Source organism: Chenopodium quinoa, unplaced genomic scaffold (assembly GCF_001683475.1).
Source record: "Chenopodium quinoa cultivar QQ74 unplaced genomic scaffold, ASM168347v1, whole genome shotgun sequence".
NCBI lineage: Eukaryota > Viridiplantae > Streptophyta > Magnoliopsida > Caryophyllales > Amaranthaceae > Chenopodium > Chenopodium quinoa.
This window is the reverse complement of record NW_018743217.1, coordinates 216,942-230,296: the sequence shown is the minus strand read 5'-3', so window position 1 is coordinate 230,296 and position 13,355 is coordinate 216,942. Positions and strand designations below refer to the sequence as shown.

General features: G+C 38.0%; 1 protein-coding gene across 1 annotated transcript; it reads left to right on the top strand.

The window, feature by feature from the left end:
- The first annotated feature begins 6,926 nt into the window (after positions 1-6,926).
- On the top strand, positions 6,927-12,311 carry LOC110734681 (aspartic proteinase-like protein 2). Its single transcript, XM_021914820.1, has 10 exons — positions 6,927-7,628; positions 8,026-8,155; positions 8,253-8,503; positions 8,704-8,931; positions 9,625-9,787; positions 10,379-10,452; positions 10,546-10,642; positions 10,744-10,813; positions 11,500-11,571; positions 11,651-12,311. The coding sequence occupies exons 1-10, from the start codon at positions 7,345-7,347 to the stop codon at positions 11,809-11,811; spliced, it is 1,530 nt and encodes a 509-aa protein (XP_021770512.1). The 5' UTR covers positions 6,927-7,344; the 3' UTR covers positions 11,812-12,311.
- Positions 12,312-13,355: the final 1,044 nt, after the last annotated feature.

The window sequence follows — 13,355 nt, the reverse complement described above, 5'->3', positions numbered from 1 at the left end:
AAGCTTGTGAACCCAGAGGGATTGAAAGAATGCACTTAGTATCTCTGTCATTAAAATTGGAGGAGACAAGCTCCTCATTCCACTCCATCCTAGAGAAATCAATAAGATCATTCACAGTGTTCAATCCAACTACTTCCGGACTTGTAACAAATTTGCCCTCTTCATCTGCAACCCACGGGTCTCTCCATATATTAACCATGGTGCCATTTCCAATACACCAAATTAACCCTTCTTTCAACAATTCCTTGGCACTCCATATGCTATTCCAAGAATAACCCCCCAGAAGTGCCCAAATATGAATCAATAAATGAGCTGTCAGGGTAGTATTTAGCTTGCATCACTCTACTAAGGAGGGAGTCCTCTTTGTGAACGAGCCTCCAGGCTTCTTTCCCTAGAAAAGCAACATTAAACACTTCTAGATCTTTAAACCCCATACCCCCAAAGCATTTTGGCGTGCACATATAGTCCCATGACTTCTAGTGAATTTTCCTTTGAGAACCCGAACCCCAAAAAAATTTTGACATGGTCGAACGAATGCTTTGAATCACAGAAGAAGGAAATCTATAGACTCCCATTAAATATGTCGGGATCGCTTGGATCACCGCTTTCAGTAAAACCTCCTTTCTAGCCCTCGAGAGTAATTTTTCTTTCCATCCCATCAACTTTTTCCAAATTATGTCAAGTAGCGCTCCAAAAATGGCCTTCTTCGATCTCCCTTCTATCGTAGGGATTCCCAAATATTTGCTATGACGATCAACCATACGCATATTGAGAACCCCTATAAGCTCCTTTTGCTGCTCCACACTTACCCCTCTACTGAACGACACTTCCGACTTTTCAAAATTAATTTTCTGACCAGATGCTACTTCATATTGGTTGAGAATATCAACTATAACTTCACATTCCTGCCGAGTCGCTCGAGTGAAAAGCAAACTGTCATCTGCAAACAAAAGGTGTGAGATAGCAGGGCCACTCCTACTTGCTTTAACCCCATGAAGCTCACCAATTCGAACATTATTCTGTAACATATGGGAAATAGCATCAACAACCAAAATAAAAAGGTAGGGAGAGTGTGGGTCTCCTTGCCTCAAACCCCGGGTTGGGGTTACCTTCCCACATACGCTCCCATTAATTATAAAGGAGTATGTTACCGATGTCACACAGTGCATCACCAGGTTGACCCATCTACCGTCAAATCCCATAGTGAGGAGAAGCTTTCTCAAAAAACCCCATTCAACCCTATCATAGGCTTTACTCATGTCAAGTTTCAAGGCAATCGACCCTTTCCTACTCTGGCTCCTATTTCTCATAGTATGAAATAATTCTAAGGCAATAAGAGCATTATCAGTTATCAATCGACCTGGTACAAAAGCACTTTGTTTTTCTGTAATAACATTCGGCAGGATAGACTTCAAACGGAGAACAATAACCTTCGAAACCAATTTATAAAGCACATTACACAGACTTATAGGACGGTACTCTGACAAACTAGTAGGTGATTTCACTTTCGGAATAAGAGCTATGTTAGTACTGTTCACATGGTCCAGAGTAGAGATACCACATAAAACATTACGAACAAAATTAAAAACATCATCACCTATAATGTGCCAAAATTTCTGATAGAAGATAGCATGCATCCCGTCTGGGCCAGGGGCTTTACACGGGTGCATTTGAAGAAGGGCCGCATAAACCTCGTCTTTTGTGTATGGCCGTAGAAGATCTGCGTTGTCAGCCTCCATTATGACCGGTTTAACATGCTGCAGAACCTTTTGAATATTGTCTCCTGTGGGGTCAGAAGAGGTGAATAAGTTCGAATAAAAGCCACTAACAATTCCTTCAAAGAGCTCGTCCTCCTCCTGCCACATGCCATCTCCATCATACAGTCCTTCAATCATGTTACGTTTTCTTCGTTGTGATGCCTTGTGGTGGTAGTAACTCGTGTTCTTGTCTCCATCCCTAACTTCAAGTACTCGGGATCTTAAGAACCAATAAGCTTCATGCTTTCGATACAAATCATCTAATTTTTGCTCAAGTTCTACACTCCTCTCACAAGTTTCAGGTGTAACACGATCATGTTGAACCTCTTTTAGGGTTGCCTCCACTTCCTCAATTTGCTTCCCCAAATCATCAAATTTTTCTTTGCTCCAAGTAGTCAGCACACTACCTGTAGCCCCAAGCTTCCCAACCACATCCCTGCCTTCTACGGATTGCCAAGCTTTCCTCACTTCCACCTCGCATGACTTATCAAAAAGCCATGCCGTTTCGAACCTTAAAGTCTTGGTTCGTTTGCGCCTTTTTCGAGCTTTAGGAGTTAAACGCAAGACTATAGGTGCATGGTCAGAGCTAAACTTCATCAAATTTTCAACAGAAGCACGGGGGTAAATATTTTCCCAAGAAGATGAGGCAATGAACCTGTCAAGTCTCTCTCGAACCCGAGTTGTCACTATCTTCCCACGCTCCCAAGTCCACCATTGGCCTTTATAACCAAGATCTCGAAGCTCACATGTATCAAGTACATCCCTAAACCCTTGTATCTCCCTCCTTTCTCGGTCCACCCCTCCCTCAATCTCATCAGAAGATAAAAATTCGTTAAAATCCCCACCCAACACAACTGGGCAGTCTGCCTCCTCACAAAGGTGTCGAATTAAGTTCCAAGTTTGGTGCTTCTTTCCGGACTCCGGCCATCCATACACACCAACAAATCTCCACCTTGTCCCTCCCTTAATCACATCCCCACATATGTGGTTCTGAGAAAAAGAAACAATTTTAAACTCCACAACATCATCATTCCAAAACATACACAAACCTCCTGCTTTCCCCCTACTAGACACTCCAAAAGCACTACTGTAGCCAATTCTGGCTTTAATTCCTTCCACTGCTTCCTTACTAATTTTAGTCTCCAAAAGGAAAATTAAATTCGGGCTAATAGCTCTACTCCATTTGCGGAGTCTTCGAACTGTCCAAGGGTTGCCCACACCCCGACAGTTCCAGCATAAGAAACTCATTGCAATCGACGGGGTTGGAACTCGCCAACCTCCGTCGTAAAAACAGTCGACATAGGTGAAAGGGAACTACTCTTACTTCGTTTCCTATCTCCTTCATTATCTTCTGTCACACCTTCTAACACTTCATTCACCCCTCTTTTTTGTGCCCCTGCCAGCATTTTCCCAACCCCTTCCACTTCCATAGCCCCCTCCCCTGCCACTCTACTTGCTCTCTTCCAACCCTTCTTCTCATTCACTGTCTCACTCGAATTAAACACAAAGCCCAAATTTGGAATTGCAGCAGCCTTCGACCCCTTTATACTCCCAGGACCTTCCCCTTCTTCTCTCCTACCCTTATTTTCACTCCTTCCACTCACCACACCCCCCTCCCCTTCCTTCCCTCCCCCCTCTCCTTTATCCAACAAAGCAAGGGTTGAGTTTTTAGTCATCACAAGTAAGCCCTCCACATTCAAAGCATCATTCGGAACATGGTCAGCAAGCATGGGATTAGTGTGACTCGTTCCAGTATCAAGTTTCTCACCAGCATCACTATTCACTACAGGGATTGTATTCTCTGCCTTAGTAATGAACAGAGCTTTCCTCTTAGACATTTCCTCCAATTCTTCCAGTTCTTTTGCTCTCCCTTTTTGAGGTGTAGCCTTGAGGTTCAAGCCCCACCCCAATTTCTTTTCTTTCTCATCTTCATCCACCACTCGACATTCCCTCTCCGAATGCCCCATCAAACCACAAGCAAAACAAAAGAACGGCAAGCGCTCATATGCAAAGTCCATCTGAACCTCCTTCCCCTTCTTGTCTTTGATTTTCTGAAATCGGCGCAAAGGCCTGGTTACATCAAGCAGCAATTTGACTCGTCTATAACGTCCTACCCCAAGCAAATCTTTCTCAATTTCCAGAATATCACCCATCCCTGCTACCACCGCTCGTACATAGGCATCGGAACGACAATGAATGGCATGTTTCTAATACGGACCCAAAAAGGAGAGTGCTTAATCACAATTTCATCAGGTTGCTCGTCCCCTTCAATGTCTTTTAGTAAAATAAGGTTATTGTCAAAGAACCAAGGTCGTCCCTCCAAAACCTTCTCCTTGTCTTTGTAATGGAAGAATTGAAAGGCGTATAAATTAGGACTCAAGACCCTTATCGCAACACCATGGGAAAGCCCCCAAGCGCTGGTGATTGTGCGCTTAAACGCTTCCACATTATAGGACATGTCAGTGTGGATACGCCCAATTAGCATCAGACTTAGGTTTTCTTCACTTTCGTTATTCTGTATTTCTCCTAAATCAATCATTGATCCCTCCTTCTCTAGAGCAAGGCATGAGACATAGGCTGTAATTTCCTCGGCCATCGCTGAGAGATTAGCCACCAGGGAGGTAGCGTCGTTACCGTCGGTAGTTCGTTCTATCGAATAGAGAGAGTGCCCTTTCTTGCGAGGGAGTTTTTTAGATTAGTGCTATTGCGTGAATACTAAATACTGTATTTTTTTACAAAGAATAAAATAGTTACCTTGGCCACATAGAGTGGTTAGTCACATGTGAAATTTTGTGTTAATAGTACAATTATTTAATTAAAAACATATATTAGTAAAATTTAACCTGAGTATCGTGCGGGCCTGGCTTAATACTAGTTGAATCTACAGCCTAAGCATTGTAATAGTTCTAAAAGTGATTATATCAAATTAACGAATAATAATATAATAACTTATAAAAAGTGATTATACCATGTATTACATAACTATATATTAATACTTATTTATTAACATATTAATATAGTAAAACTTATTTTTAATATTATTAAAAAAAGATAATACTCTATATATAAATAGCGAAAAAAATCTAGCGTGATAATTACTTTGAAATGGAAGGATTATGTTTCAAAAAAAAAAAAATGGAAGGATTATTTATTTTTTTTTTTTTTTTTTTTTTTTTTTTTTTGTCTAGAAGGATTAATATTATTACTTCATTTAGTTCATTACAAGTAGTATTTTTAAATTACAACACAAAACTAAAATAATGGTAGTGTGACTAAAACACATGAAGAATCCTGGGATCCAACTCACACAGTAAGACTTGCACTCATTCATCACCACCATTCATGAATTTTCTTTTGTCAACTCAGTCAAGAAATGAAGGCGTGTAAATTACGCACACAAACATCATCCATATTTTTTCCATTTCATCATTTTTATAATTTCTCTTGGTACCAACATCGTCATCTTTCAAACTCATACTCCTACTTCTAAGTTTTATATTTCACGTGTATATCCATTAAAAATTACTCATAACTTGCTTTTTTTTTTTTGAGGAAAAAAATAGGAAAAATTGAAAAGAATAATCCCACTTTTAACACATCTTCTCAAAATAATCTCACCTTTGCGAATTCTGGAAATAATCCCACCTCTATCTTGCATCTGCTTAAAATGATCTTTTTACTTACAACCTGTTTAACAGGTCAAATTTTTTTAAGTTTTAATTTTATTTTAATTTCTTTATCTCTCTCCTCCTACCTTCCCATCTCCTCCTCATCCCCTTTAATGGTTTCCCCACCATGACCACCACCACCATCCATCCATAACCACCACCACCGCCATCAATCCATAACCACCACTACCACCCCACCTGAAACCCCGAGCTCTCAAACCTAACCCCTCTGATCTGACCACCACAAAATCCCCTTAGTCCAACTGCTCACCCACACCGAAAGCCCCTACACCGGACACCCCCAGCAAGGCGCCACCCATTAGATCGAAACTCACCCAACTAGATCGAAACCCACCCCACTAGACCGAAACCCACCCAATTAGCTGGAACCTTAGCCCACTCGGAAACCCGTCACATCGGACCGAAACCTGTCCCACTAGACCAAAACCCACCCAACTAGATCGAAACACAACCGCACTAGACCTGCCTTAAAACCAACCTCCACCGGTACTTTGCGGGAAAGGGATTAGGGGTTGAAGCGGGATGTGGTGGTGGTGATGAATTAGGTGGGAGGGAATCCTGCGGTTAGGTCTGGTTGGTCGGCTTCTGGCTGTTCCGGCGGGCATCCGATCTTATGAGGGAGGGGTGGCTCTGGCAGGGCTGCAAAGCAAGGAAGAAGAAGTTTTTTTTTTTCTTTATTCCCTTAATTTTTTAAAAAATAAATAAAGGCAAACAACCAATTAGAAGACAACACGTGGCAAAATACGTTCAAAACCGGTTCCCAATTTCACTAACAGGTGAAAGACTCATTTTGAGAATATGTATAAAGTGGATTATTTCAGAATATGTAAATGTGGATTATTTTGAGAAGATGTGCCAAAGGTGGAATTATTCTTTTTAATTTTTCCAAAAAAATATAACTTAGTAACTTTGTGCAACTTAACATACGTATCTTTATACAGCAAATAGGCAGTGAGTTTCGTCTATTGCAAATAATGCATTTATGAATATTTGTTTTTTTTTTTTTTTTTTTTTTTTTTTTTTTTTTTTTATTTTGATTTTACGTTCTATGCATATAATTCCACATATGAACTATTTGAATATATTTAATCTAACTGAACTTATTGTTAGTTAGTTGTAACTTTAACTTGAATAAGCTCCTATATATCTTGAATTTATCTTATTTGACATATAATAACAAGTTGAATTATACAAAGCTAAAATTATTCTTTTTAAAAATTAACTATAAGTCCAAAAAAAAAAAAAAAAAAATCGAGTAAAAAATCAAGAAAATATAATTAACAAAGTTGAATTGTACACACTTTAAAATCATACACTCGAGATTTTGTTGTATACCATACTCCTGTGAGTATAAAGTACATGCTTCATATGACTTAAGGCTTGTTCTCTCCATCTTATTTTCAGTTCAGTTCAAGTTCAATTCCTAATTTTCTTCTCTCGTATAATATTCAGTTCAGTTCAGTTCACTTCAACTTAACTCCAATCAGTTCAGTAAATCAGAATAAGCCCTTACAAGCACAATTTATCAAGGGTATTTCTGTCTTTTCCGCATTTATCATTAGAATAGTAGACCAGAGTTGACCCTACCAAAAAATGTTTTTCCAACGTTACACAATCCCCTTTGAAATAAACAGAAGACCAACAACACAGTTTTATAGTCACCAAACACAGCACTCCCACAATCAGCAACTTTGCAAAGAAAAAGAAAAACATTTCCTTCTACACAAAATTAAAATACCAAAAGTAAAAATTTGGAAACCCAAAAAAAAAAAAAAAAAAAAAAGCCGCCTTGATTTCCGCCATTAACACTTCTTCAAACAATCAGTTTTTTCCCAGTTGAGCAAAAAGAGAGAGAAACAAACCAACCAAGAGACAAAAAAACAGTGAGGAATTCTGGGATGCTTCTACTTCCACCGGCGACGGCGGCGTTTATGCTTATAATCGCCGCCGTAGTGTTGCCGGTGACGGTGCTTTCCAGTAGTTTTCCGGCGACTGTTTTACAACTTCAGAGGATTTTTCCGGTGAATGAGAAAGTGGAGTTTAAGGTTCTTCGTGCTCGTGATGCTGCGCGCCATGAACGAATCTTGCAAGGCGGCGCCGGCGCCGGTGGTGGCGGAGGTGGGGCTGGTGGTGGGGTTGTTGATTTTTCTGTTCAGGGTACCTCTGATCCTTATCTTGTTGGGTATGAGTGATTAATTTTTCTATAATTTGATTTTTATTTTCTGTTTTTTTAGTGATTTAATTATGGGGTTTTTGTTGTTCTTGAATTTTAATTGTTTCTTTTGATGGGTTGTTGAAGAATTTTGAGTTTTAGTTTGTTGAACTTTGGTTGATTTGCACTCTTATGTATTTTGCTATTTTTGGGTTAAAATTTCCAAGAAAAGAATGTTTTTCTAGTAAGTGTGAATTTTGCTATTTTTGAGTTGAATTTTCCAAGAAAAAAAAGGGCTTTTTTTTATTTGTGTGGAGGGTTTTTTTTATTAGTGTATAGTGTGATGCTGCATTTAGCATTTGTATATGTATTAATGAAAGTCCGGTTTTCGGGTTTTTGATTTTGTGTTGGTTTTGGTTTAAGGTAGGCTGTATTTTACTAAAGTGAGATTAGGAACTCCTCCAAGGGAATACAATGTGCAGATTGACACTGGAAGCGACATATTGTGGATAACTTGCAATTCATGTATCGATTGTCCAAGGACGAGTGGCCTTGGGGTAATGTTTTCTGCCCATTGTTGTGCTATGGTTGAACTGGTTTGCTTATTTAATTGACGCCTGACAGTTGTTATGATTTTGTTCTGGCTTCTTATAGATTGATCTCAATTTCTATGATGTCACTGGTTCCTCGACTGCAAACACTGTTTCTTGTTCAGACCCGATATGTACTAATATGGTTCCATCAGCATCGTCTCAGTGCTCAGCTGAAACTAAACAGTGTGGTTACTCGTTCCAATATGGTGATGGAAGTGGAACATCAGGGTTTTATGTGTCTGATATGCTGTATTTTGATATGATTCTTGGGAACTCTATGGTTGCTAACTCATCTGCCTCTATCGTTTTTGGGTGAGCACTACTTTCCTATTATAAGTTGATTGTGATGTTGATCTATCCTGCTAACATTTTATGAAGGATAAAGTATGTGTAGAAAATTGCTTTATTGCAAAACCCTTTAGTATGTTCAGTTCATGTTTGCTGTGCTTGATTTTTCATTCTTATACAATTATTTCAATTTTAACTCCTTTTGGCTTTGTTGCTGGCTGCAGTTGCAGCAATTATCAATCTGGGGACTTGACCAAGTCAGAACGTGCTATTGATGGGATCTTTGGCTTTGGTCAGCAGGGCTTGTCTGTTGTATCCCAATTATTTTCTAGAGGAATAACACCTCATTCATTTTCTCATTGTTTGAAAGGAGGGGGAAATGGTGGGGGTATTCTGGTCCTTGGTGAGATTTTGGAGCCAAATATTGTGTATAGTCCGCTTGTGCCATCACAGTATGTTTTTCTATTCTCCTTTGAGAACATCTTACTTGTGAATTTTCTGTATTACTCACTTTCTTGCATTGTTCTTGCTTCTTTTGCCTTTAATATGTAAAGTGTAATATTGGTGTGTATTCAAGTTAAACGGTTTGTCATTATTTATAGAGTTCCCTACTATAATATCAAGATATCTGCATAGATATTTTTGACCAGCTGTTTTAGTCATCCAGTGGTGTAGTTTGGTCTATTCTCTGCTTATGCAATATGCAATAGGAAGACAGTGTTATTTTCCTTCGGTGGGGTTTTACATCCTGCCATTGGTGCATATGAACTTAGTGCTTCCAAGATAATGACAGATTTTCAATGAATACTCAGTTGCAAATCACTGAAGGGCCTTAAGACTGTATAAAAAGGAAGTTAGTTCAACAATAAATTGAGAAGGAAGAATGAAATAGAGGAGAAACAATAGTGAAAGCAGTGAAGTTGTTAAAATTAAATTCTCTGCCTTGTCAGTAGTTTTCTTATGACAGCTCCTCTTGCCATTTTTCTTTGCAAAATGCTCTTTTACCTTTTTAAAAATAATTGTACATGGTAGTATATAGTGAACTATTCAGTCTTAAACACTGAAAATTATAATGTCAGTTTCTTGTAATTCAATCTTTGCTTCTTACTCAGAAGTTTGACTGCACTTAATACAAAATCTTTCAGGCCTCATTATAATTTGGACCTCCAGAGCATCGCAGTGAATGGGATATTATTGCCAATTGATCAATCCGTGTTTGCAACATCGAACAACCGAGGAACAATTATCGACTCTGGAACAACTTTGGCATACTTGATTGAAGAAGCTTATGACCCTTTAGTCGAAGCGGTGAGTCTTATACTGCTCGTTACAAAATTAGTAGTAAATTTGTCTCCTTTCTCCTTTGAAGTTTTTTTTTATTTTTTATTTTGGTACAACTTAGAAGATTGTTGGAATATCTTTTTTTCTTAAATTTCTTTTTGTTTGGAAAGGGTCCTTGTGTTTTAGTGGGTTGATTATTATTTTAGCTTGTATAATGTCTCATGAGGTTGATGATAAACTTTGGCATCTCTTTTCTAACTAAAAGATAGCCTCAGGACATTGCCTCACCTCTCGAGGGCAGTGTTGGAAGAAGTTGAATCTTCTCTTGAGGTAAGCATAGCCGATTTCCAATATGGAGCTTGAGAAGTCTAAGAATAATATTCTGTTGAATATTTCATTTTTGCCTTCTACGAATCAGTGCCAATGGATAAGTGAACTGACCACCCAAAGTTCTGTCAAATCGTCAGATTGGTGATGTAGTTGTTAATGATATTGGTCATGTCACAGTAAATTGAAATGAATCACTATCATCTTTTTGGTGCTCTCTCTTGATTCTAGACATTCAAGGGTGCCAATGGATCTTGGTATCAGGCTTTCTCATTATGTTGTTGTGTGCAGGTAACCAGTGCAGTTTCACAATCTACAAAACCCCTTATTTTCAAAGGCGAACAATGTTACAAGGTTTTAGTAAGGTCTGTCTTATTCATGTTCCCTTCTCATTGCTTTATTTTATGTAAAATTGCTGGTATTGGCCTGAACTTCTGATGATAAATTTATTTCCATAGTGTAAGTGGTTTGTTTCCACCTATGAGCTTCAACTTTGCGGGTGGTGCGTCCATGGTGTTGAGACCAGAAGACTACCTTGTACATATGGGCTTTGTCGTAAGTCATTCAGCCTTCACCATGTGAAAATTTGAATTTGTTTCTATGCGAATCTGCTATTATTTGTGATCCTAAAAAATTTGTGTCATTTGGCGAAACAGGATGGTGCCGCACTTTGGTGTATAGGATTTCAGAAGGTTCAGCAGGGTCAAGGAATTTCAATATTAGGAGGTTAGTCACATCACTATTTTTCATATAGATCCACCGGAATGTAGACTTGATGTAATACTTGTATGCTCTATGCTGCATTCACTTAGTTAAGCAGCGTAATTGACTTGACTTGGCATAAGTATTCCAATTTCCTTTTATGCTAAAGTTGGGTGAGTGGTTGGCAGTTTTCATCTGAAGTTTGGAGAAGGGGTAATGTAGAAGTTGAATTTTGAATTATTAATAGTCATCAACTTACAAAGTACAAACCTCCATGCACTCCTGTCATATCTATAGAGGCTCAGAAGACATCATAAAATTTTAACTTGCCTCACGTCCATTGGGTCTGCCTTGTTACTTAGCTTGACAGAGGGGGGGGGGGATTGAGCTCTGTTGTCAGTCAAGGGTTCAGACTATGATTCTATGAACAAGAATTTCATGTGCATTCAACTTTACGGCAAAGTGATTGTGTGTATTTTTCTCCATGGGTCGTGTAGAGAGATCAAGGTGTATGCTGCTGCATAAGAAACTAAGAGGAAGTTTTTGAAAGGCATTGTGTCAGCGCCTTTTAATAGTTAGAACTGCAATTGATTTTGTCTTTCTGTGGCAGTTTTATTTATTTCTTCTACTACAATTACTGATATGTCTAAATTTGTACCATTTGAAGCTTCAAACATGTCACATATTTAATGACTTTTGATTTACTGCAGACCTTGTTCTGAAGGATAAGATTGTTGTTTATGATCTCTCTCATCAGAGAGTTGGATGGGCTAATTACGACTGTAAGTACAGATGCATCTCATTGACCCACTGCTCTGCTAGTGCTCTGAAAGATGTCTGACTGATGTGCTCATTTCACAGGTTCCTTGTCTGTCAATGTCTCCGTTACATTTGGCAGGGATGAATTCATTAATGCCGGGCAAGTAAGCGTTAGCAGCTCATCCAAAAACTTTCTCCTGGGTCTCATACCTTCTCTCTTTGAGGCTCTTATTGCACAGATTATAACCTTTCTGATCCTGTAGCTAACCTTTCACTTCAGAGAATACCTAATCTTTTGCTTTGTCAATTGCTATTACCATTGATTGGCAAGGCATTGTAGTTTTGTCTATGATCATATTGTATTTTTCGAATTCTACGTGATGCTGAAATTTCTCATGCGTGCACACAGATTCGCCCAATTTGTAGTCTAAATCAGTGTCAGGAATGTAAATTATCCATATAGTGCTAATGTTGTATGTCAAGTGTTGTAGAATTAGTACCACGACAGCTGAAGTAGAATACAGTGATTTCATTCGAGTTGCAGGAGGTTTCGTTCCAGAACAAGAGGAACCTTACTATACTATTTTGTTTTTAATTCTTATGCATTTTTTTGTAAGATTTTTTTTTCCCCAAAATTGTAATTTCAAAGTTGATTCTGGATACTATCTTTTAGGGAGAATAATTGTTAATATTTCAGAATCCTTTGATGATGTTTACAGCATAATTTACTTGTTTTAATTAAGGTTCCTGCTTATTGTGGTAAGTTTAAGCTTTGTTCTCTTCACCTTATTTCTACTACTACTATGAGATATTAATCAAATCAGATTACAATTTTCTAACCGGACATTCAAAGGACACTATATATATATATTTTGAGAAAGCCTAGATTTTCTTATGTAGTACTTCTGGTTGTTAGGTGCCATATATCATTAATTTGATAATTTTGTATTCTTTGTTAAAAAAAAAATTGTAAAATATACTCCCTCCGTCTCCTTTTGATAGCCCCTTATGGACAATTTTCATGGCAAGTATTGTTGCAAATTGGAGGGAATTTTGGTAAAAAAAATTAATATTAATGGTTGTTGGAAAAAGCAAATGGCGTGAACATTTTGGGACTAAAATTTGCCCATAAGGGACTATCAAAAGGGGATGAAGGGAGTATGAAATTAGATATTTAAAAATTACACATTGAAATGAATCTAATACGATTCCACTTAATGATATTTTTTCTTATATGTTGATGTACAAGTAAGGTTAGAGGTTTTTTTTTTTTTTTTTTTTTTTTTTTTTTTTTGAAACAAATCAATTCATTACTAAAAAGTCATCCGTCATCTACAAATGAAATCTAAATTAACAAATACATAAAATTGAATCAAATTAGGTTTCCCTTCATCAGAGCTACGATCATTGAAAAGATCTTGCACTGTGGTACATCTCTCTCACACATCGCTGGAATATACAGCCTTTTCGGAGAGACAGTCTAACGATTTGTTGTAGGCGTAAGGATGATTCTCATGTGATTCGCCTGAACGCATTTGAAAATTTGACAACCGTTGCGATCCCGAACAAATCTTTACCAAAGAACTGACAATAGGGCAAAAGATTATTACTTTTTTGATGAACCCTAACACACAAACAAACCCTAAACAAAAACAAACAACTAAACTAACGAAAACTAACGACTCCACCATAGGAAGACACTCCACCATAGGGAGACGGACGAATATCTACACTACTTGTGTAGATTTATTGAAATTCAAATTGCAAAACTAAATAAAATTAAAGGAAAAGGGTCGGAAATAGTCTA

What these genes read in the sequence shown, in the direction of transcription:
- LOC110734681 (XM_021914820.1), top strand. Translation starts at nt 7,345, where the DNA reads ATGCTTCTACTTCCACCGGCGACGGCGGCGTTTATGCTTATAATCGCC. An exon ending in TCTGCCTCTATCGTTTTTGG is followed by an intron (nt 8,504 to 8,703) that starts GTGAGCACTACT and finishes TGCTGGCTGCAG; the next exon opens with TTGCAGCAATTATCAATCTG. An exon ending in TGGATGGGCTAATTACGACT is followed by an intron (nt 11,572 to 11,650) that starts GTAAGTACAGAT and finishes CTCATTTCACAG; the next exon opens with GTTCCTTGTCTGTCAATGTC.